Source organism: Puntigrus tetrazona, chromosome 6, assembly GCF_018831695.1.
Source record: "Puntigrus tetrazona isolate hp1 chromosome 6, ASM1883169v1, whole genome shotgun sequence".
NCBI classification, from domain to species: domain Eukaryota; kingdom Metazoa; phylum Chordata; class Actinopteri; order Cypriniformes; family Cyprinidae; genus Puntigrus; species Puntigrus tetrazona.
The window spans coordinates 19794775-19817655 of record NC_056704.1 but is presented as its reverse complement, the minus strand read 5'-3'; the positions used below and the strand labels follow the sequence as shown (position 1 = coordinate 19817655).

Genomic DNA, 22881 nt, shown 5'->3' with positions numbered 1-22881 from the left:
ATTTATCTATAGGAACCATGGATAGTAAATACTTTGCTCATGTAAGCATTTTCCGTGGTATCAGTCTCATTGAGAATGGTGGAGTAGGTTGGCCTACAAGCAGCCTAATTAAAGTTAAATGTTTTGATTAACAATAATAATCTCAAACACAGCTTTTTATCACTATCATTGCAGTCAAGTATTGTAAAGAAGCCTACTTAGGGCTGTGTGGAAGAAAAGCATGTACTCAAATTAAAGTGAGTATATAGACAGTTTGTTACTAGGAAGGTAGGTTCCAAGCTTGAACCATGCAGAACTTTAACAAGGCTTTTTATTCTCGGTTTAATTTTCTTAAATGCATTTTAATGTCAGTTTTTAAATGCAGAGCTGATTAAACAAGGCTTTCATGTTATTTAGCCAAAATTGACTCTATTTGCAATTAATTAATTGCCTAAAATCCAAGAGCTGTTTTCAGAATTATTTTTCCTTTTGGCGCATATCATTAAGCCACTCCCACTGACTGCATGTCCACACCCAGCTGCTGGTGGTCCTTTCTGTTATGGAAGGTAGGAAACTTGTAAAAATTGAAAAACAAACAAACAAATCAGTTTAGATTTTTTTTCATATATATCGCATTCAAGAAGTAAAACTGTTGCAAATGATTTTATGTTGAATAAGGCATAACTCCTGTTGTAAATCTGTGGTAAAACTAAAGCACAAGCCTTGTTCAGAGAAGTGAAGTGCACAGTCGCGTAAACTACATACACCCCCGCAAGAGAACAATTCGTCCTCTTTAATAGAGAATCTGCAAAACAAGCAACCTAGCTAGCATCAGCTGCATGCTTCCAAAATGTCCAGTCGAGCTACCTAACATGTGCCATGTAATCAAAAACATGCCAACTGCTGTATTTATAGTTAAAAGTCGGTATAAGTTTCTGAATATTTAAATATGTTATCTAACAAGAAAGAACGATTAATTAATCGATAAGCATGTATGCTTAGGCCTCTAACGCATGTCGTCAGCTCAATTACGTGCTTGATTACAGCCTATCGTTATATATATATATATATATATATATATATATATATATATATATGTGTGTGTATGTGTGTGTATAGGTGGAGGATGGACAATGAAGAGCATGTTATCAGAGTAACTGGTAGAAAAAGCGAAACAACAAATGAATAGAAAGGAATAGAGGGAGTTAAAATGATGAATGTTTCTCCTATTTGGGACAAGGTGTCCGTAACTTTCAGGTACTCCAGAAAACAAACTCTCATCCTTGCTCTCTCACTCTGTTCTGGGTCACATCGTCTCCTGGGGACGTGGAAGCAGGGCAACGTCAGCCCTCCCTCCTCTTTTCTTCATATCCCTCACACACAGTCTCAATCTGTAATACACTCTTTAATTACGGAGTTGAAGATACTTAATCACAGAATCGCATCTCTAAAATTCACTCTCTGTGGACAAAACCTGGCTGTCGTTGAAAATAAAACATTGAGGGATTCAGAAAAAAGTTTCAGAGCTAATTATAAACTATTAGATTATACTAAAGTACATCTGCTTAACCTAAGCTGCACATGAAAGATTTGCATCATGAATTACATTTTATGGAACAGAATTAAACTGAAACGAACCACATGGAGAACCATTATACATGGCACTGACTACCATGCAGTTAATGATTTTATTTCAACAGTGGTCAATCCCATAGGTATCAAAGACATCAACCACATTAGAGAAGCAAGTTTTCACACACAAAGGAGGTTAAAATAGGAAGTAGAGGCACAAGTGAGGTTAGGACACCAAAGTGAACACTGTAACACAACACTCAAGTAAAGTTTACTCAAATGATAGTGTGACATTAATTCATTTGTCAGAAAAACTACTTATTATACATTCCACATAAATATACATTAAGCCCTCATATTGTTATTATAACATTGCAAGCGAACAGATAGGCAGTTTGGACAAAAAAAGATAAGAAAATTAAATATAACATCATCATCAAATGCAACGAGAATACCAGCTCAGTTGCTAAATGCTAACTATAAATCCAAAGTGACTTTTTCTGATTGTTCCAGAAGTCATTGTCCAAATGACAGCAGTATACAAGGAAATATAATCCTATAATCAGACATGAGAGGACATTAAGAAAATGCCACTCAGTGAACACAATGAGCTTGAATTCAAATTCCCATAATTAGAAATAGTCCTAATAAAATGTAGTGCACTGGGGTATTGCATAATATATATCACATTGTATAATGGTTAAGTTAAGCAACATCTCACTAGTTCTAAAATGTTCTTATCTAAATGACAGCTGGAAGTGCTACAGTGTGCCTTTTAAAGTGTGTCCACGGCTCAACGAGGTCTTTGGAAGAAGTATTTGGCACAAAATAAATGTCTGAGTGCGAGCATTTTGTTCCCTTGGCGTTCCAAAAATATGTCTGTTGCGTCACGTTAGCGTAGGGATAGTTGATTACACTCCCAGTCACGCAGGGTAGTGATTTTTGAATGTGACGTGAAAATGCATTGCTCTTGAATGATCAATAACAGATTTTATCACTCATATGAGAAGACAACAGCAGGACGGCAGACGCTACAGGACTGTAGCCTCTTCCATGGCATTTACCCATCTGGAATAGAGCAGAATTATCACATTATGCAATATTAGAACACACTATATATTTGTGTTAATGCGTTATAACATTTAATGTTTTAAAAAAAATGCCTGTATTTAAAGCAGCAGTCTGTAACTTTTTTTTGGGTTAAAAATGATCAATATTTAAGCAGGTACATAACCAGCTAGTGTTCAAAACTATCACCTTACTTTAGCCTGATTCACAATGGTTAGGTTGTAATAATGTTTTCTAATTTGAGTGGTACAGGTAGGTTTTTGCGGGAAAATTCGAACATGGCACTGCGTCATTAAATCACGTCTGTGAACATGAAGAAGCTATCCTGGCAAGTACAGGCTACGGCCTCATTCGGCTGAGGATTCTGCAGGAGGCGCATTGTTTAATTATAGCCTACTCTCAAAGCAGCTGGAATGATTCAATTACACACTAAATTACATTATATTAATTACATTAAATACACACTATACACACAGTCATGCAATACTGATGTAACATTAATAATTTGAGAATTAAGTACAACAATAATAATAATTTGCAGGGCTTGATGTGATATGAGCTAACTGATGAACTGATGCAAATCACTATTGGTAGCACGATTTATCATAAGGCTTTTTTCCCTCAGTTGGTCAGATCAAAGTATGGAAGACCTATTACTAACTTGTTCAGATTACAATACCCAGTGAAAATTCTTATTTGGGTCAAATATTCCAAGGCGTAATAATGTGTGCCAAAAAATTTTATTTGATTTAAATATATTTTATATATAAAATGTAATTTATTCCTGAATGTTCATCAGTCAATACTCCAGTCCTTAATGATGCATAAATAGCAAAAAAATGTCAAAAGAATAGCACGTACTTAACATTTTATGTGCTTTTTAATCCTGAATACATAATTTTGAGTCCTTGCTAAATACAAAAAAAATGATAAATTCTTTCAAAAATACATTAAAAGGGTTCAAATTTATACGGTTAAAAAATGTATTATTATAAGGTATATTATTAAGGTATTTTAACCTCAGTGCAGTGTGACTGTCCTGGGCTCTGAAAGTGTAGAAGAGAGTACTTTTGTGGTACAGCTGAAACATGCTGCTCTCCCCTTCAACCTCTGACCTCACAGAGAAACCCAAGAGTGGAAGGGTCTCACATGCAACCCTCTCCTTATACATAAGGGAAAAAACAGAGATTAGGAGATGCATGTTGCAAATGAATGCGTGCAAAAAGGTGACAGTGTACTTTACCTCAGGTTGTGGGTATGCGTAGAGAACTTTATCTTTCAGTAGGAACCACAGGCTTCTCCAACTTCTCTTGCTGTTCCTGCACCTCTGCAAGGTTCCACTCATCACCCCATCAGGCACCGTCTCCTAGGCAACAACACATGATGTTTCACCCCAAATCCGAAGTGAAAAAACAACATTAAATGAATAAAAATCGAATGGCATGTAACTGTAATTTCAAATAAATGGTCTTAAAATAGGCTTAAATAGCAACACATAATAAAACTCTTTTGTGTTATAATCAAATGATTCAGAGTGAGATCAGAATGAACCATGATCCACTGTACTGAATTTTAGTCCAAATATATTAATCTAGACATTATGGGATACCTGATTGAAAGTCATATGTCCTTTGCGGCTTCTCCACAGACTCGATGGATGAATGTTTTGAAAGACAGAAGAGAGAGGTCGACTGGAGCTCTCTGCTATTGTGGCAACATCTCTCAAACAAATGCATACACAATTGTGATAAGAGTCACGAATAACTGTTTAATGTTTGTTTAATAACAATTTCAATGTAAAGTATTGTGGTTCTACCATGCTTACGCAGCTCAGCGTAACAATGATCACACACTTTGGCACGTCTGTTCTTCATATATTTAAGGGGGAATTTGTTCCTGCAACAATCTCTGCAGAAAATCTACAAACGATATGAAATGAGCAAATCACAATGAATAAAGCTCATGAGTGGTTGTCTGTAGAAAACGAAAAGACACAGAGGAGTTTGTTTGTCATCTAAACAGATTTGGAGAAATTTAGCATTACATTACTGAATAGAGCCTCTATACAGATTATTGCCTTCTCCAGTGAAAAAGTCTTGCCTGAATCAGGTGAGAAATACGTTTTTACTGGAGGAAGCAGTAAAAGTGACTGTTTAAAGATAAAAAAAATAGGAAGTAAATGTTAGTATAACTAATTATTTGAGTGCATTTGTACCTTGCCACAGGCATGGCAGTGATGTCGTCTGTTTGTGAGGCTGAAATGTGAGTGACAGTTCATGCAAACTGTCACCTGGGAAACAGACAGCAGAGGAGGAGCGTTCTCGCCGAGACACATCTCTGGACCTTCCACTAACTGAAACACAAGGCACATATAATTTCACAACAGAAAAACAAAATGTCAACTCTTTCAGGTATTGACATTTTAATCACTCTATATTTAAAGCTTCTTCACCCCAAAACAGTCTACTGGGTCTCCTGACATGGGGCTGAGATTGACTAAACTCCGATTCAGTGTAGCAAACCAGACGTCTCGTTCGGTGCAGGAGCTGCACACAGGAACACATGCATCAGTCACACTGCACACACATGCACTACATGCACATTTGGGTTTTTGTGTATGTCACTTGCTTGGCAGACAAAGTGATGCTTATATCTTTCACGTCTATCTTCAATGCATTCTGAGCGTTCTCTATAGGTGGCTTGCTGACCTGAAAGACAAAAAAAAGTAAAAAGGATTTAATAACTGTAATTCACTCCATGTCTGGGGTTCAGACTATTCAATGAAGTTCTACAAGAAGAAAAATGAAAAAACGATATAAAAATTTTAAAGACATTTAAACATTTTCACACATATTCATGAAACTAGTATAATATGATTGAAAAATGTTACATATTTTACTCCCTTGTGTATACATTTTTCTTTTTTTGTTTTTTTCTCATTTCATTTTGTTTTATACATCTTAATTTCTTGTTCTGTTAAATGTTCATTTTATCCATTTATGACATTTAAAAGGCTATAGAAATTACATATATAAAATCTGTTATTTTAGTATTAGTCATATACTATTAGTTTAATATTTTAATACAGTTTTAATATAATAGCCTATTTTCAGTTAAAGTGATTGTGTTCAGTGCTTTTGTCTTTTTTTTATTTGAATAATTTTGGTGCCTATTTGATGGTGGTTTGTTTTTAATAGTGTCAGTTAAAAATAACAAAAATGTGCAAAATAGAATTTGTGCATATAAGCAGCGTCTATAAGAACTATATTATAATATATTTTGATCACTAAATATGCATTAGTGTAAAGTGCATTAGCATTCTCCCTTCTGAGAAATGATCGTTTCCAAGAATTATTATACATGAATAGCTTAAACACTAGAAGTGTCTTTGAATGCTGTCAGCTTTACCTCCATCCCTGCCAACGGTAATCTGTTGATGAGTCTATATTTGCCATCTTGCTGAGGATATGTGTACAGCATTATGTCACTCATCTGAAAAAGTAAAAAAAAAAGTTATAACATTCCACAACATACAAGCACAAATATTTACTTCAATATTTGCAAACAGTTCATCTGAGTGGCTTCACAGTAACAAATGTTCACCACAAGGAGGTGCTATGATTTTGCTTTGCCGCATCACCGCTCTGTCCATCAGTGACCACAGGCAATGTGCACCTAAGCTGTGATTTAACAAAGAGTATAATAGTTCACTAAGATACTTATTTCTCTGTGCAACAGAATTATTAGCCATCAATTACTCAGTCCGATGCCATTTTTGTTTGTTCAAACAACTGCCAAATCATGTGCACGTTATTCAGGGTTATCACAGACATTGACGAATACATCTATACAGCCAAACACAAATTCTCAAAATTCATCTTTGTAGACAGGATGTTGTGCAAACACTGGAATTAGATATCCCTTCCTACCATCAGATACTGCCTGATAAGGCAGCATATTTTGTCTGCTGAAATGTTAATCAATGGTGCATACGAAATGTCACAGACTGTCTCCTGCATCAAGCAATAAAATATGAGGGATATTCAAGTTCAGCAATCTGGGGCCCACGTGCCCGTCTCAGCGCACAACTGTCCATCTAACTAAAAAGTCTACAGTATACAGCTTTTCTGACAGCCCATCTCACGGCCATCCTGTCACCCACCCTCTGTTCTGTTATCTCAACACATTGCTTTGTCCCTTTTCCCACAGGCTTATTCTGGGGTGAGAACAGCACAGCAATAACAATAGCACATGTAGACATAAACACACACAGAACAACATCCTGTCAGGAAACTCTAAATACAAGTAAAATAGCTCACAAACACAAAGGAGAAACACTATGGCTATACAGAAAGAAAGCAATTGTTTCTTAACACCTTTCTTCCATAAAAAAAAAAAGCTATATCTTTGATAAGTTGCAAAATTAAACAAAATAAAATCACATACCAAGAAAAGGTGACGTGGCTGCTTGCATTTTCTGCTGACCTTCATTAAAGTGCCCTCTTTTACAAACACCTAGGGCAAAGATAAAGACAACCAACCTTACTCGTCATTACAGCTTTAAAACCCCTAAAGGTTTGGAGAAATTGATTGGATGAAGGGTATGTGATCAGTGAGCCGTTAAAATTTCTCACCCTCCCAGGTTGTAGGAGATCTGTTAGACCCAGAACACTGTGCTCAATGTGGACCAAACGCAGGAGATCTGCCTGAGAAAGAGGAAAATTATGCAAAAATGCCCTTACATGACACAGCAGTGACATTTACCCAAACTGCCTTGGTTCCACACACAGTAAGCACATTAGACCAAAAAACACATACTTACTCCATTCTTAAGGCTGTCATTGACATGATGAGCAATATCTGAGACCACCACCAAAGCATCTGAGAGGAATAAGAGTTATAGGAAAAGAGGGAGATTAATATTTTTTCAACATACATCAAATGTTTTATTATATCATAAATAATACTGTGCATATACACACACACACACACACACACACACATATAATAACATACAATAAATACTACATATATTATACTGAATGTGCATTAAATATCTGTATTGAATATATTACATATTTAGGCAAAATAGGCAATCTCAATGAATGATTAAAAACTGCATAAATAAAAATGTCAATAATTACAATAGAAAATACATTTACATATATTAGGTTACACTGCAAAACTTAAGAGACCATCCTCCCTTACAAACAGATACTCCCTTACAGCAGCACCTCATGAATATATAACCCTCATATATAAATGATGAAGAAAGGCTTGTTTAAAAAGATTATTGAAAGTCCATGACGAGGTCAAAGGTCATTTGCCAGGTTTTCACAAGTTTCTTAAATGTCAACAAAATGGGAACAAAATGTCTCTCTAGAATCAACATAAGAAAAAAGTATACTGCTGAGATTTACATTGTGTATTTTCAAACTCTCCGGAGTCAGGTGAGAGGTTGTTCAGGTAGTCTGTTGGAAAAAATAAAACAATTATTTTAAGCAATACCACAGGTCTTGGTTTAAAAATTCCAGGACAAAAATAAATATACATTTAATATTTACATGCAAATAAGGATTTAAAGTTAAGTATTTAGCAGTCACCTGTTAGCAGCATACGGTATTGTAGGATGCGAACAATGACCTGCAGCAACTGCTTTTTCAGGGTCCCTGCATCTGGTAGCTGAGATATAAAACACAAGCTACAGTACATAGATATATATTAAAAATACATGCCATTTGAAACACACAATTCTACAATAAAAAAACACACTCAAATAAGAGAGTACAGTCTGAACACATGTACTAAATGATAGTGGCAGGTTTATGGATATGCCTAATAATACGAAAATATTTATTTTGCTAAAAGTTGTGAATCAGTGTAAACAAAAACATCATATATCCCTTACTGTGCTTTGTATGTGTTCCAGATAATTCAATTTTTCATCATAATGACTGATGTAAGAAGAGAAAATGGAAAACTCTGTCTTCTTTGCCAGGATGGTTTCAGCAATACCTTCATTCTGATCCCTGATGAGTGAAGTGAAATGCATAAAACAGATGAAATGATGACAGATGGACATCATTTGAAGACGAAAAAAAATTAAAGGTAGCATATGTACGTGCATGTGAGTAGGTGAGAGTGTCTTACCATTCTTTTAAGCGAGTCTCCAGTAATGTGTGGATATTTTGGTGGAGAGTATAAATATCAGGTACCTCTGTCCACACTGTCATCAGCCTCTCATCCGCTTCAACTGACTATTGTATAAAAGTGAGGGAAAAAAATAAGAGAGTTCACCTTTATCATAACTCCACACGTATGAAATCCTCACATAATAAGGTCAGTGAAAAATACGAATGATCCACCTCATAGAGAAGTTGTAAAGTCTTGACATGCCTTAAAACGAAGAAAAAGAAGAACAGTAAATAATAATATTTGTATTTCCATTTAATTCAGACATTTTTTAAACACAAACTTACACATCACTTTAAACACATCACTTACTGCGCCTCACTGTCCAGAAGCTCTTTGGCACTATAGAAAGCCCTTGAACAGCTAGCATTCTGAAATGAAATGGCAACTGACTTACAATAAATGAAAACAAATCAATGCAACACACATAGAAACACTCATAATAAGCTTACTAGTTTGTTAGACGCCTTTGTCTTTTTCTCCTCTGTACAAGCCACACCCACAGACACACCCACTGTTCCATCTTGTCTCACATTAGGTGAACAGAAAGTGTAGAGACTAAATAACAGAAAAATAGAATCATGACACATTCACAAACAAAAAAAGAATAATAATTAATCTATATGAACCGGATGTTTGTGACCAACTTTACTTCTGTATCTTGATGTACTTCTCTGAGAAACAGAATACTGAATGAGGAAAATCGAGGGCGTTGCTTTTTTTTTCTACAGCAAATTGATTGGACGTAATAAAGTGCTTAAGGACGTCAAACCGTCAGGGGAGGAGCATTTTCAGATTTGGGTTAAAGATTATGAAGGCAAACAATTTTTCTTTTGTTGATTGACCTGCACGGATTAATTGTTCACCACAAAAATGTGCGCTAATAAAATAAATATAGTCAGGACTTTAACTAAATAAATTACCTAGTTATGCGATAACATTTAGTCATCAGGGACGCAATACTGCGCTTTTAAGGACTAACATACAGATTAAGAGGGTTGCAAAACTGTCTAGTAAATTTATAAAGCAAATAGGGTGGCTTTATATCATTCTTCTATGTAAATACATTTTCCTAAAATATCTAGGTTGTAAAAGTTTTTATATGTTCATCAATGGATGAAATGAAAAGAAAACAACTACTTCATAGTGTTCATGTCCAGTGATTTTTCATTAAAAATATATATACATTTCTATATTTATTTACCTGTTATTAGATCTAAGATCTAAAATACTTTCAAATGCCTGACATTTAGCTAAGAATTGCCAAGCTTTCGCTATGTTAAATAACACCTTTCCTTTTGATTTCAACTTTTTATGCTTTTTATAGTCTAGTTTCTGTAAACAAACAAAAAAACTTTTCCACAATGGTATTGTAATTAATTCTAAACTTCATGTGAATAATATGAGCATAATTAAACAATATATCAATATATAGACAGTTGTACCTATCTGTCTCTTGCTCAGATGGCTGACTTTTGCTCTGGAAGCCTGGTAAACTGCTCATATCCACATAACCATCAGTATCACTGGTCGAACTCTGATTTCGCTGGCTCTGAATGACTGGATTCAGGAGGCGAATCTGCACATTCTCATAGTGAGAAGCAGCATTTTGAACGTTCTCGTAATCTGAAGAGTCTGTATTGGGAGATGAGAACGATCGAGGTTTGGAAAAGGGATGTGGCTCAAAGAGAGACCCTAGCTCCATAGAAAAGGTGCTTGAAGCCAAATCATTATTAAGGGTGAAGTTCAGTCCCCGTTTTTGTCTATTCTTTTGAAAAACAAAGGAAGAAGGGGACATAGGTGGCATGCAATCTGGAGTGCTCTGCAACTCTGGGCTGCCCATGTTATGCCTGATAAAATCCAAGCGCTTGCATGACCCTTGCGGACTTGACTCAGAAGAAGATCTGGAGGAGACTGAGCGATTATCCATAATGCTTTTACGATCTGATTTCCTAAGGAATCTTAACGGCAGAAGGTAACGCTTGAACCCAAATTCAGGCTTTTTACAAGAAGCGGAGACTTCGTTTGTGAGGGATGGAGAACTTTTTCTGATTGGTCGCTTCGTGATGGATGCCAGTTCAAAAGGGGGAGGTATATCAACTCGAGTAACTTTAGAAAAGTTTGAGGTGCCTGAAAGACATCCTAATGAGCCTGTCAGTGCAGGTCTGCTATCTCCGAGGAAACACTGATCTGTATAGAAGGAGCCTGGGTGTAGCAGAAGCCGCCTATTTCCTGTTGCAGAACTACCCATTAGGTCAGCTCTCTTACTGGGGGTTTCCACAGATATAGAACGAGTCATAAAGTACTTCCTGTTCTGAAGGAAGTCTTTGGCTTGAATTTTTGGCTCTGTTTCTTCATACACATGATCCACTGTGAGTTCTCTTTCCTCGGTTCTATTCAAGTGGTCAACCTCTTGTTCCTCCCCAAAGCTCTCTTCTTCTTGATTCTGCTGTAAAGTCTGGCTTTGGCTTTCAGATTGCTGTTGAACGAGTAAGAAAGCGTTGATGGCATCAAGATTTAAGGTGGCAGGTATCACTTCATCATGTTTAACTACATATTTGCCACAGTAGTTGTGATTTGTATCTGCTACATCATCATCTGAGATCATTTCAGAGGCAGAAAATGGCTGAGAAGACGACGAATTTGAAAAAGAAGTCAGATCGGACTCAAGAAGAGTTTCACCTCCACTGTTAAAAGAAGGACAGTCTGGAGAGTCAATAGCAGCAGAAGGATCCTGAGATGAACTGTCGTCTGATAAATAATGGCTTCCTTTTTCTTCCATTTGCTCTTTTTCTAATTGTATTTCATCATCCTCTTCTTCAATGGAATTTGAAGACAAATCAGAGCCGTTCAATCCCTCCTCCAATGTAAGCATTGTGATATCTCTATTGGCTTTGTCCTCTGTTTCTGTTATTTGGAGAGATTGTGTTTGTTCAAAAAGGTCACACTCGGAAAGTCCATCTTTGTCTGCTAATGCTTCACCTGCATCACACACATCGGGGAACATCCCATCTATGTCTTCTTCACTTGAAAACATCCTGCCAGGAACTATACCATTTGGGTAAAATGCTTCAATGAAAGTTTTATTAATGCTAATTTCATCATACAGGAATCTTTCTGTGTGTGCAGTGCATCCATAAACTGCATTAGAAACCAACTGAACATTACCAGAGCTTTTATGTGCTGTTGATACACCATTTTTTGTCAGTTTCCATGCTATCTTCCCGTTGTCCTCTACTTCAATCTGATCAGTCTCTATATTATCATCCAACTCTCTCTTAATGTATGAATCAGAGAGAAGGTCCATCGATTCTTCCTCATCCTCCGACTTAAATGTTTCACCTTCTTCTAAACCCTCCATCAAATCTAAATCAATTCCTTGTGCTAACTCATCCCCACATCCTAACTCATCTCCCTGTTCCACATCTGTTTCTGTCTCTTCTGCTTGCATTGTCTTTTCTGCATGTATTATTTTCTCTGCCTTCCTCTCTCGTGACCCCTCCTGTTCCAGAACTATTTTCCCATGCATTTCCGTCATATGCTCTCTTGAGTTTGGAAGCCTTCTGCTTTTTTTAGTGTGAGGCATATTCAAGTACATGTTTGAATTGAGATGATGCTTGGTTTGGATATAATTTTTGGTTTGGGTTGTTGATTGTCACAGGATAAGTCAAGAATAAGTGGCTGGTATTTCTCCTTTAAGAGAGGCTCAGACTTAAAGTGTCCTTTGTGGCCCAGAAAACGGTCCTGAAACACAATAACAATATACTACAATTTACAAAAGTAGCATTATGAACATTGTAACAATTCGTAGCATCTTCGCTGACAAAAATATTATTTCCTTGAAGATGTAAAAAAAAAACGTAAATACTTCTTTGCATTTCAAAACGTTTTTGTATTTTTTTTTTTTTGTATTTTTGTATTACTCAGTAAAGCTGTTTGTGAAGTTCACTGCAATTTCTGAATGAAAATCAGGGTGATTTATGGATTAAGATTTTCTGTTCACATCTGAATGAAAAGACTGCAGCTATGCGCAATTTAGAATATAAAGAATAAAAATAAAATAGATTTCGCACAATTCTAGAAACAAGGTGCTTCATTAACTTAACATATTTAAACGTTTTGCTTTTTTCTAAAATCACGGTAAACACTATAACTGCATACTCAATGTATATATGTACTCTTTGCAAAATGCAATAACAAAGAGGACGAGAAAAAATAACCAAACGCGCTCTAAAATATCAAAAAGTAGGCAACTCCAAACTCGATACTATTTAACATACTTGCAGATATTTAAATTCCCCACAGGCACATATTTCACTTTTCCTAAATAAAGTGACCATTACTTACTTTTGGTAACCACATTATCACGTTAAAAACTCACCTGCGCTCATCGTCAAACATCATCTGCTATCTGAGATACGGCAATGACAGGTCAAATTCATTTGAGCAAGATGAAATCGTAATCCAAGGAGAATTTACACGAGATTATAACATGAGATTATACATCAACTACTGCATTCTCCTACTTCATTTTGCGATGCAGCTTCAGTACAGGACAGCAGACGCTCAGCACGAGCACGAGCGCAAACACTCGCGCTCGCGGACGAGACTTGCCTTGACTTCCTGAGGAAAGGGCGTCAGGACAAAAATGAAAAACAGTTTTTAAATCAAGGCAAAAAAAAAAAAAAATGTTTTATTGATATATATATATATATAGAGAGAGAGAGAGAGAGAGAGAGAGTATGTATACATTTTAGCTCACTTGATCAAAAACATAGATTTGAAAGTTTTTCCTAGTCTGTATCTCACACAAAATATAATAATTATACATATTTAAAGTACATATTAAAAATAGAAACTGGACTTTGGTCAAAGTTTTTGAGGGAGTATGGCCTTCAGCGGTTTACGATACAGGAAATAGCTCCCCTATCCTGCATAACCTTCCTCAACAACAATCTAGTGAGCAGAATATTCTATGCTCTATTTTATTTTCTATATGAACTTGTCCCTAGTGACAATTAAAAAAAAGAAGAAAAAAAAGAAGTCATACTAAGCATAACTAATCCATAATGCACAAAAACACACACACACAAACACACACACACACACACACACACACACACAAACAGAGCATTAATCTGATTTTGACATTGAGAGATTAGATCACTGAAAAAAACACACAGAAAAACAGCATTGGGACTACAGAATATATTTAAATGTAAAACTCGGCATACTAAAGTCAAGATCATGGGTTAAAACCATAGTTCAGATGTCAGCGTCTGTTTGCAAATGTAAAAAATGGTTAAATAAGTTAAAGCTACTGTAGCACTGACCAAAGGTCTAGCATCATGTTTGTTGATGTTAACCTAAATTGCAATTTGTGAAGGGACCAATGAGCTGATTAAGATGTCAAATCTGCAACTGTTATTTTTGCATTTATGATTAATAGTAGGAAGCCATTTCTATAGCCTTAAATAAGGCCATGACCTTTTCCCAACAGCTCTACAGAAATATGCTTCCTTCCTCAAACGTCTTTAGGCTGAGTTTAGTCTGGGTTAGTATGAACATTCAATTCTCCGGAGAAAAGCACAATGAAAGAGGTAAACAGCTTACTTCAAAAATAAGCCTTAAACTTTGTTATTTTCTATAGACAACAAACGGATGTCCTTCTTGCTTCTAATTTTTAGTAATATATAATACTGAGTGCAGAAACGTGTGTATTTAGAATGGAATAATATGAGATGTCCTTCTGTATTAGACTCTTTGCAACTGTATTGCAGAATTTTAGCAAATCACTGTGTCTCAAACAAAAGAAAAAAGGTGTTCACGATACACTGGATCACGCAATGCAAAGTGTCTCTGTAGTGTCGCAATTTTACGTCTATCATTCTATTTAAAATACACTATTCAGATCTTCAGGATGTTGCATGCTTTTAGATATGCAATGGCTACTGAACAAAGGTGGAAAAGATTAATGATATCCTCTACACTTGCTGCCTACATAAATAGAAAGTATTTCCTTATCATTGATTCATATTCACTGCATTTAGACTTCCTTCATTCACAGTCCCCCCAAAAGAAAGAAAAAAAAGGGAGGTGGTTTATTTTACTGGCACACAGAGAATCTGCAGTGTCTGACTCACCCAGGTTTGTAGTCATCAGGCTAAAGCAAGCAGTCAGTAAACCTGCTGTAGACAAACATTAAGCACATACACACAAACACAAAATTACTGTTCATCATTTGAACAAAGAAGGGAAAAAACACCCTGAACACTCCACCCTTTCCAGTTCAAGCAGGAAATGCTGAGCATGATAAAGTAGATTGAACGTTTATCAAGGATTCTGTGTTATCTGAGCTTCAGTCCTTTTGATCATACATCAGTATGTTTGTGTTTGGCTTCAAATGCAAATGTGAATGCGTTTACCAGTCTATGGATATCACTGAATATTATAACAGCTTTGACTGGAGAATTTTCTTTATCATAGCAGCAATGAAACAACACATTTCTAACCAACTGACAAGGTGATGTGTTTCTAAACAGTCCATCCTGTAAGAAGAGTTGAGGAACTGACACAAAGAAATATAAAGAGCTAACATATAAAGAAGGGGAAGGTTCAGAATTTATGAAAAAATGATATCTTGACGTATAGCTATTTGCAGTAGGGAATGTTCAGTTTGAGTAAAGCTCTGTGTTAAAATCCGTATCACTATCTATCAACTTTAAATCTGATTAAAAAGAGTTGCATACAACTTATTTCTTCTGTTGGTGACTCGCCGAATCTCACAATCTTGGGAATTACTGTTTTTAAAATTATTTCAAGTAAAAACATCATATCAACTTTAAAATTAAAAGTTTTATTTAATAAACACAACAGCAAGGTAAATATGCAAAGCACTTTAAAAGCTATTTAGCTATTTATGCAATTAAGAAATATATTAACTTAATGTGGTCAAGATACACAAACACTTGAAATTAAAGCATGTTGAAAAGATCACTGAGGAAGGCGGTTTCATCATCATCACCCTCAGGCCCAAAAATAAAACTCCATCCTTCGTAACCAGGTTGTTCACCCATAAAAAAGTCATCATCTATCCGCAGTGAATGAAGCAGCTCCTCTAAACTAAAACGCTGGAATCCCCTTTTACTATGAAATGTCCCTTCATCTGCAAAGGGATTACGGTCCACATCCTCTTTCTTGAACTTTCCCTCCCAGGCCTGATCAGTGTTAGTTAGGTGGTCCAATTCATCATAGGCTCGTCTCTTCTCTCTGTCAGATAGTACTTCATAAGCTGAGAAAAAAACGTAACAAAACCGGTAAGTTCTATAGTAATTTTTTTAAATATACATCTTTAAATATACATCTTTTACATCCAAGCACACACCTTGAGCAATGTGTGTGAAGATCCGCTGTGCATTGGGACTTTGGTTTTTATCAGGATGGTGTTTAAGGGCCAGCCTGTGAAACGCTTTCTTGATCTCTCTTGAAGATGCTGAGTGAGAAACTCCAAGCAGTGAGTAATAGTCACTCAGACACGTACAGCCACACACGCATAACGTTAGTACTATGAATAAATGCTCTGCTGTAGCCATCATCCACCTGAGAAGCAAATGAGAATAATAAACAAACCAATACACAAATATGTACTATTCAAAACATTTAACTACGCTACCGTCATAAGTAAAGACACATTTTGCTATATGCACACTTTTTTTCATATTTCTAAATCAATCCACTCCTCAAGTTCACACAGGTGTAGTTCATCACATTAAGACATGTTCTACTATGATTTAAAATGTCTAAAAAAGCCTTATTTTGAACTGCAAAGCCTACATTTGCTGTTTGATGTGGTGTATAATTTAAAATCAAACCACTTGCTTTTTGTAGTTTTGCTAGTGCGTTTAATTAAAACGAGAAATGATGCTTGCTTCTCATATGATTTGAATACATTGGCACCTACGAGGTTGAAAAAAGAAATTCAGAAATATCAGCAGACTTAAACCCAGCACCATAACAAACAAATAACCACTCTAACTCAACGTCTCGATAAGGTAACGTAAAATTACCTGCTAACGAACACGATTCGTTCACTTGTTTCAGCCTCTTCATAAATTTGTGAAAAAAAATGTAGCCTAACACGATCTACTCGTTTAACGTTACCTTGCTGGGCCTAACGAATCAACTAAATTTATATTTTTAGTGAACTGATTCACAAGATTCGGTTCACTTAGATGAGTCGAAATCACCGGGCAGTGACATCCACACACAAGAGGGCGCTGTGTGTTTTCCCCCGCGTGTCTCTTCAAGGCAGTGCTGCGCTTGTTGAGAGCTGATTGTAAACACACGGCTATGGCTGCTGAGAGGGGCGGAGGCGACAACAACAACCTTAACGACGAAATGGGCAACCAACTACAACTCCTGCCAGGTACGTACGGCTGTCGGTTCCTAAAAAGCAAGGGGTATATAACGGTATCAAAAGCGTGCTAGCTTAATATCCTCTTTAAAACATATGCAGGAAGATATTTACTGACAGACCCAGATCCGCAGCTGTCGCCGAGCATGACAGCTGAGAAGGGGGCTTCTCTGCTAACTTCAAGTATCTTCGTATGCAAGTGTAAAACACATAAAACTAACGACATTCTGCCACACGTTTTGTTGTCGTAGCCTTAATAGCTGCAGCAACAATCTTAAGTGAAGCGTGCATTCATTTTGTGGTTTTATTGTATTGTCAGCTGGCATTTGTTATTATAATCATTGCGCTGTTTATCCAGTGGAGATATTTGCTTGCAGTTTGCTTATTAATGGCTTTGTGCAGGTTCGGTTGTCCTTAAATGACTCTGTATGGTTGAAATCGAAAGTAAATCGAAATACGTTGTAAAGGTAGTAGACAAAGTGATAGTGTATAGTAAAAGGAAATACAGTAAATAAGTTGAGTGAAATCCCCTTTTTTATAGTGTTTTATACAATAGAGACCGATTCAAAGCAGCTTCATAGTATTAAAAAGGAATTCATTTCAGTTTAATACCAGTGTAAGTGTTGCAGAAATGTAGAATTATGAACAATTTTGTTTAAACAATTGAGTTGAAATTTTGTTGTCATCCAATAGTGTCAATGATTTCAAATTGTTATTCAATTATTGAGTATTCATAATTGTTAATGGTAAACCCCAATTAATCAGTCAAATGTGAGGATGCATACTCAACCCAGACCCAATTTGGGGGACCAGTTCTCTTCTTTACTAAAATGCATGAACATGATGTTAAATGGGATAATTGAAATTATATTCTATCTCCATCTGCCTGTTTTTCTAAAGAAAATGAAGAGGAAGAAGAGGATGACATGGAGACAGAGGATCGAGATGGTGAGGATGCAGAAAAGCCAAGTATTATAAACTTTGACACGAGTCTGCCAACTTCACACGCTGTGAGTGTCATCTGTCAACAGTACATTTAAACACCAGTCATGTGACCTGACTTGAGGCTAATGTGTTTAAAATCATTATAAGTAAACACCACCTTATTGATTCTTTTGGCATGTACATAATATGCAAGTAGCTGATAGTCAAAGTATTTCTGTGTATAAAACTCTCAATCCCTTTTTGCACGTTTGTCTACATTTGTGTGTATGTTGTGAAGTACCTGGGCTCAGACATGGAGGAGTTTCACGGCCGTACCCTGCATGATGAGGACAGTGTGCAGAATCTGCCGGTTCTTCCTCACGTCACACTCATTCTGATCCCAGGTCAGACGCTACCCTTGCAGCTTTTCCGACCACAGGAGGTCAGCATGTTCCGCAACCTCATAAGCCAGGACCGCACGTTTGCAGTGCTTGCACACAGGTATTAAGGTGCAGAATAATACCTACTCCACATTAACGGTCACATACCTTTGATTCTTCTTCGAAATTATCCAAGGTTGCACTGAGTGGAGGGTTTGCAGGTGTATTTATATATCCTGCATTTGTACATGCACTTTGTAGTTTGACGTGTTTCTATCTCTCCCAGTCCTGATGCGAGTGGAGCGGAGATAAAAGCAGAGTTTGGGACGACTGCGGAGATCTATGCTTTTCGTGAGGAACAGGAGTACGGCATAGAGACAGTTAAGATCAAAGCTGTTGGACGGCAGCGCTTCAGAGTGCATGAAATACGCACACAAGCAGACGGGTAGGGCTATACGCACGCTTTTATTAGCTACTACAATGTGCTGTCCTCAAAATGTACTGAGGTAATAAACCACAATGCTATTTTTCATTGACTTCAGGACAGTAATGTGAAAGAGACAGACACTGCCATACACATGTTTGTTGTTGCAGGATTCGTCAGGCAAAAGTACAGATTTTACCTGAGAGGATTCTGCCAGACCCTTTATGTGCGCTGCAGTTCCTGCCCCGCTTACACACACACACACCACAGATCAAACACTCACAAACCACACCGCAGGACCGGTGCAGACAGACCTATAGACAGGTAACTGATATGCAAATGATTTTCCCTGCCACTAACTAAATTTGTCCTTCCTTGTCTTTGATGAAGTTTGTTTTTGATCCACTGCAATATAAATCTATGTATATATAAAATTTTACTTGAGTAGTGGAGGGGTCTTTGATTTAATTTGCTTGGTTATTGTTGTTTTGGCAATCGTATGCTAGTTTGTTATATACAATAGCCTCTTACTTTCTCACTTTTTTTTTTTTTTTTTTTTTTTTTTACAGAAGAAGTTTCATTGTGCTAGTATGACCTCATGGCCTCCTTGGGTGTATGCCTTATATGACTCTGTGAGTTTGATCTCTTTATTATTAATTTTATTTATAGCTGTCAAACGATGATTAATTGCTAAATAAGTTTTTGTTTGCATAATGTATGTGTATTGTGTGCATTTAATACAAACATACAGCATATATTTTAATATTTACCTGTATATATTAATATACATAATATACGCAGTAAACACACAAAGGTTATGACAAAACAAAAACTTTTGAATGTGAATAATCATTTGAGGGCACAAATTTTATTTTATTATAGCATGTACAAATTATATTTTCGCATAGTAACCACTTAAATTAACAGCACCTTTGGCAAATGTTTCTGAAAACTGTACATTTGTATAATATTTGTATAATATCAGGGACTGCATTTTAAGCACTGCTTCTCTCTATAGAAAACTCTCATGAGCAGAGTAAAGAAACAGCTCCACGAATGGGATGAAAACCTCAAAGACGAGTCCCTGCCTACAAATCCCACAGGTACACACTGGCTTCAGGCACACACAGATGCTCTCAGGCTCACACAGTCAAACTGTTAAAGAGTGTCTTTCTCCCTGCAGATTTCTCATACAGGGTAGCCGCATGTCTACCAATAGATGATGCTCTGAGACTCCAGCTACTGAAGATCGGCAGTGCCATCCAGAGACTGCGTTGTGAGTTGGACATCATGGACAGGGTGTGTACGGGTGCCTTTTTCTATAAGTATTTCTCTTTGTCTGGGTTTTTTTTTATGCATCGTAATATTGAACAAAAAAGCTAATATTAATGCATTTCCTTACAGTGCACCTCTCTTTGCTGTAAACAGTGCCAGGATACAGAGATAACTAGCAAGAACGAGATCTTCAGGTCAGACAATAACTTTGAAAACAGTGAAAATTCACGCTGTGAAAATGTTAAAAATGATAGTTCACAGAAAAATGCTAATTCTGTTGTCATTGACTCAAACCTGTATGAGTTTTTTATCTTGTGCTGAACACAGAATAAGATGTTATGAAGAACGTAGGCAACCAAACAGTTTTCGGTCCTCATTGACTAAAAAATACAGTGGAAGTCAATGGGGACTCACATTCAATGATTTTCTTTTGTGTTCACCACGAAAATGAAAGAATTCACATTTTTGGGCGATCACAAAAAAAGACATTCTGATTTAAGGTATTAAGGTATAAGCAACGTGGAAGTTACCTTATAATCAACAACCAACACTTCCTGAATAATCCATTTTACTCAAATTACAATGACATTACAGTTTAAATAAATGTCCGTTGCTACTTCTGAAATTATATGAATGCTTTATTTGAGAAAAACAGCAAAGTTCACACCACTAAGTCAATATTTCCCTTTATTTTAGCTCTGAGATTTGATCTCTTTTTTTCAAGATTGAAATGAAAACAAATACTCATTCAGCACTCCTCTGTTTTTAGCCTGTCTCTGTATGGGCCAATGGCAGCGTATGTGAATCCGCATGGCTATGTTCACGAGACACTTACAGTCTACAAGGCCAACAACCTCAACCTGATTGGACGACCTTCCACACTGCATAGTTGGTTTCCAGGGTGAGATTCAATTCTCTTGCATATTCAAAAATGTATCTCTAATCATTTTTTTTTCTTTTTATGCTCATGCATAATTCCGTTTCTTTGCTTAGGTATGCGTGGACAATTGCTCAGTGCAGAACCTGCGGCTCTCATATGGGCTGGAAGTTCTCAGCAGTAAAAAAGGATCTGAGTCCACCTCGGTTCTGGGGTTTGACTCGTTCTGCCCTGCTACCGACAATCCCACAGGGCGAGGAGGGTGTCGAGGGGTCACGCTTGCTGTGCCTGTAATGTGATCAGAGCATTACTTGTGACCTTTAACCCTTCTGCCCACAAGCATATGCTCTCCCAGGGGTCTCTTCTGTAACCCCAAAAACATAAGACCCCAAAACCTCACCCGGAGAGAGTGAGAGAAAGTGTGTTTGTGAGTTTATATGTGTAGATGTGTGCATGAACAGGGAGAGGAAAAGAAAAAGGGGACAGGGTAGCATACAGGAGTAGAAAGAACAACAGAATGCAAGTTGTTGCCTTCACACACCTTGTGCTGTGTAAATTACAGCCTGATACGTGCAATATCATACCAGATGGGCTCTTTAAGATATTACAGTCTGTTGTAATGCACTTAATTTTTTCGTTTAGCAGTCTTTTCGTCATTATTACTGCCTAGGTAACAGTTAAGCAAGATGTCATCTTGTTTGGATGTTTATGAGTATTGTGTTAAAATAGGGTCAAATCTCTAACACCAAAGTGTGATGATCTCATTTAGTCCGACAGAAAGTCTTTTCATGCCCACGTTTAGCAACATAATCAACACTCATGTAGAATACCTCAACCAGATAAACGCTCTTGGACATCTTTCTCAAATGAAGATCGAAACTGCTTGAATTGAATCATTCCCCATACCTTGTGTCCCATGTGCTTGTGTCGGGGTACATCTGGCACACAAATCCTGGCTAAAAGTGTCAGTTGGTGAATAATAAAGGAAATATCAGGGAGTTACCTTTTATGTAATTAAGACTCAATATCCAGAGCAGTTCTTAAAGGGTGTTTTGTATTTCTCAGTCTCACTGTTTTGCTTCGTCTTTTATATTTGTTTTGTTTGGATACCGTTTAATTGAATGAAGATATGATGTATATGTGGAGTTGAGAGCCAAAAACGTGCATCCTGAATGGAATAGTTTTTTTCCCCCGAAAAACTATAGTCTGCATTGAGAAACTTCCTAAAGTATAAAGATCCTGATCACGTGTTCATTAAATGAGTGCAGAATACACACTTTAAGCAGAAAATTGGCACACAATCATGCTCATTCTTCACTATCATTTACATAGCTGTAATAAGAAAACATAAACGTGATACACGCTGACTTGCATATCTGTAATGATCAAGAGGTTAAATACTGTTCAGTGCTGATCAATTCTCGCCAATAAACTGCTTCTGAAATGTTGCATGGCGTTTAATTTTTTCTTCATGGAAATTTTATTTGGATGGTTCCAGATGTTAACATTAGCTACACTGGTGAGCATAAACCCAACAATCGAAAACATTAATCTTGGTTAATGTATATTTCTCAATTTACTAAAATATTCTCAAAATAAAAGAATGTTATTATTTAACACATGGGAAATGTTGTTACAAATATATTGGTCATTTTTAGGTAGTGGGACTATGTAATGTGTTAACAAAATGTTAGTTTAAAAATTTTAAAATTGGATAAGTATACAAAATGGAAACTATTCATTTGATGATATTATTTTAAGCTCGTGACAACAGTAA

At 36.5% G+C, this 22881-nt stretch overlaps 3 protein-coding genes across 6 annotated transcripts; 1 reads left to right on the top strand and 2 right to left on the bottom strand.

Annotated features, from left to right (window-relative positions):
• Nucleotides 1-1625: 1625 nt before the first annotated feature.
• On the bottom strand, nucleotides 1626-14970 carry LOC122347173 (FYVE, RhoGEF and PH domain-containing protein 5). The gene is made up of 22 exons (XM_043242306.1): nucleotides 14955-14970; nucleotides 13193-13434; nucleotides 10257-12555; nucleotides 9264-9369; nucleotides 9124-9182; nucleotides 8985-9015; nucleotides 8770-8876; nucleotides 8528-8648; nucleotides 8223-8301; nucleotides 8040-8090; nucleotides 7442-7500; nucleotides 7254-7325; nucleotides 7066-7134; nucleotides 6028-6111; nucleotides 5248-5327; nucleotides 5072-5165; nucleotides 4835-4972; nucleotides 4436-4538; nucleotides 4229-4338; nucleotides 3863-3985; nucleotides 3639-3781; nucleotides 1626-2619 (listed from the first exon to the last, which is right to left on the bottom strand). The coding sequence occupies exons 3-22, from the start codon at nucleotides 12407-12409 to the stop codon at nucleotides 2583-2585; spliced, it is 3819 nt and encodes a 1272-aa protein (XP_043098241.1). The 5' UTR covers nucleotides 12410-12555; nucleotides 13193-13434; nucleotides 14955-14970; the 3' UTR covers nucleotides 1626-2582.
• Nucleotides 14971-15651: 681 nt separating this feature from the next.
• Nucleotides 15652-16990, bottom strand: zgc:152986 (uncharacterized protein LOC101884054 homolog). 3 transcript variants are annotated; one of them, XM_043242346.1, is made up of 3 exons: nucleotides 16878-16990; nucleotides 16196-16410; nucleotides 15652-16102 (listed from the first exon to the last, which is right to left on the bottom strand). In XM_043242346.1, exons 2-3 carry the CDS (start codon nucleotides 16404-16406, stop codon nucleotides 15786-15788), a joined length of 528 nt encoding a protein of 175 aa, XP_043098281.1. In that variant the 5' UTR covers nucleotides 16407-16410; nucleotides 16878-16990; the 3' UTR covers nucleotides 15652-15785. The 3 variants fall into 3 exon arrangements, with proteins under 3 accessions (XP_043098281.1, XP_043098283.1, XP_043098282.1); XM_043242348.1 differs by having other exon boundaries at nucleotides 16196-16303; nucleotides 16878-16987; XM_043242347.1 differs by lacking the exon at nucleotides 16878-16990 and adding an exon at nucleotides 16772-16854.
• Nucleotides 16991-17086: 96 nt separating this feature from the next.
• crbn (cereblon) lies at nucleotides 17087-22553 on the top strand. Of its 2 annotated transcripts, none has more exons than XM_043242335.1 (11): nucleotides 17087-17236; nucleotides 18125-18234; nucleotides 18447-18649; nucleotides 18815-18973; nucleotides 19123-19276; nucleotides 19522-19584; nucleotides 19971-20055; nucleotides 20136-20251; nucleotides 20357-20421; nucleotides 20997-21128; nucleotides 21221-22553. In XM_043242335.1, exons 1-11 carry the CDS (start codon nucleotides 17161-17163, stop codon nucleotides 21396-21398), a joined length of 1341 nt encoding a protein of 446 aa, XP_043098270.1. In that variant the 5' UTR covers nucleotides 17087-17160; the 3' UTR covers nucleotides 21399-22553. The 2 variants fall into 2 exon arrangements, with proteins under 2 accessions (XP_043098270.1, XP_043098271.1); XM_043242336.1 differs by having other exon boundaries at nucleotides 17101-17236; nucleotides 18125-18172.
• Nucleotides 22554-22881: the final 328 nt, after the last annotated feature.

Excerpts from the sequence above, each read along its gene's own strand:
- zgc:152986 (XM_043242346.1), bottom strand. The coding sequence starts at position 16,406 with ATGATGGCTACAGCAGAGCATTTATTCATAGTACTAACGTTATGCGTG. Across the intron at positions 16,103-16,195 it reads CTTCACACACATTGCTCAAG|CTTATGAAGTACTATCTGAC; the intron begins GTGTGTGCTTGG and ends TTTTTTTCTCAG.
- LOC122347173 (XM_043242306.1), bottom strand. The coding sequence starts at position 12,409 with ATGTACTTGAATATGCCTCACACTAAAAAAAGCAGAAGGCTTCCAAAC. Across the intron at positions 5,328-6,027 it reads TACCGTTGGCAGGGATGGAG|GTCAGCAAGCCACCTATAGA; the intron begins GTAAAGCTGACA and ends TTTGTCTTTCAG. Across the intron at positions 5,166-5,247 it reads AGCATCACTTTGTCTGCCAA|CTCCTGCACCGAACGAGACG; the intron begins GCAAGTGACATA and ends TCCTGTGTGCAG.
- crbn (XM_043242335.1), top strand. The coding sequence starts at position 17,161 with ATGGCTGCTGAGAGGGGCGGAGGCGACAACAACAACCTTAACGACGAA. Across the intron at positions 17,237-18,124 it reads CCAACTACAACTCCTGCCAG|AAAATGAAGAGGAAGAAGAG; the intron begins GTACGTACGGCT and ends GTTTTTCTAAAG. Across the intron at positions 18,650-18,814 it reads TTTGCAGTGCTTGCACACAG|TCCTGATGCGAGTGGAGCGG; the intron begins GTATTAAGGTGC and ends TATCTCTCCCAG.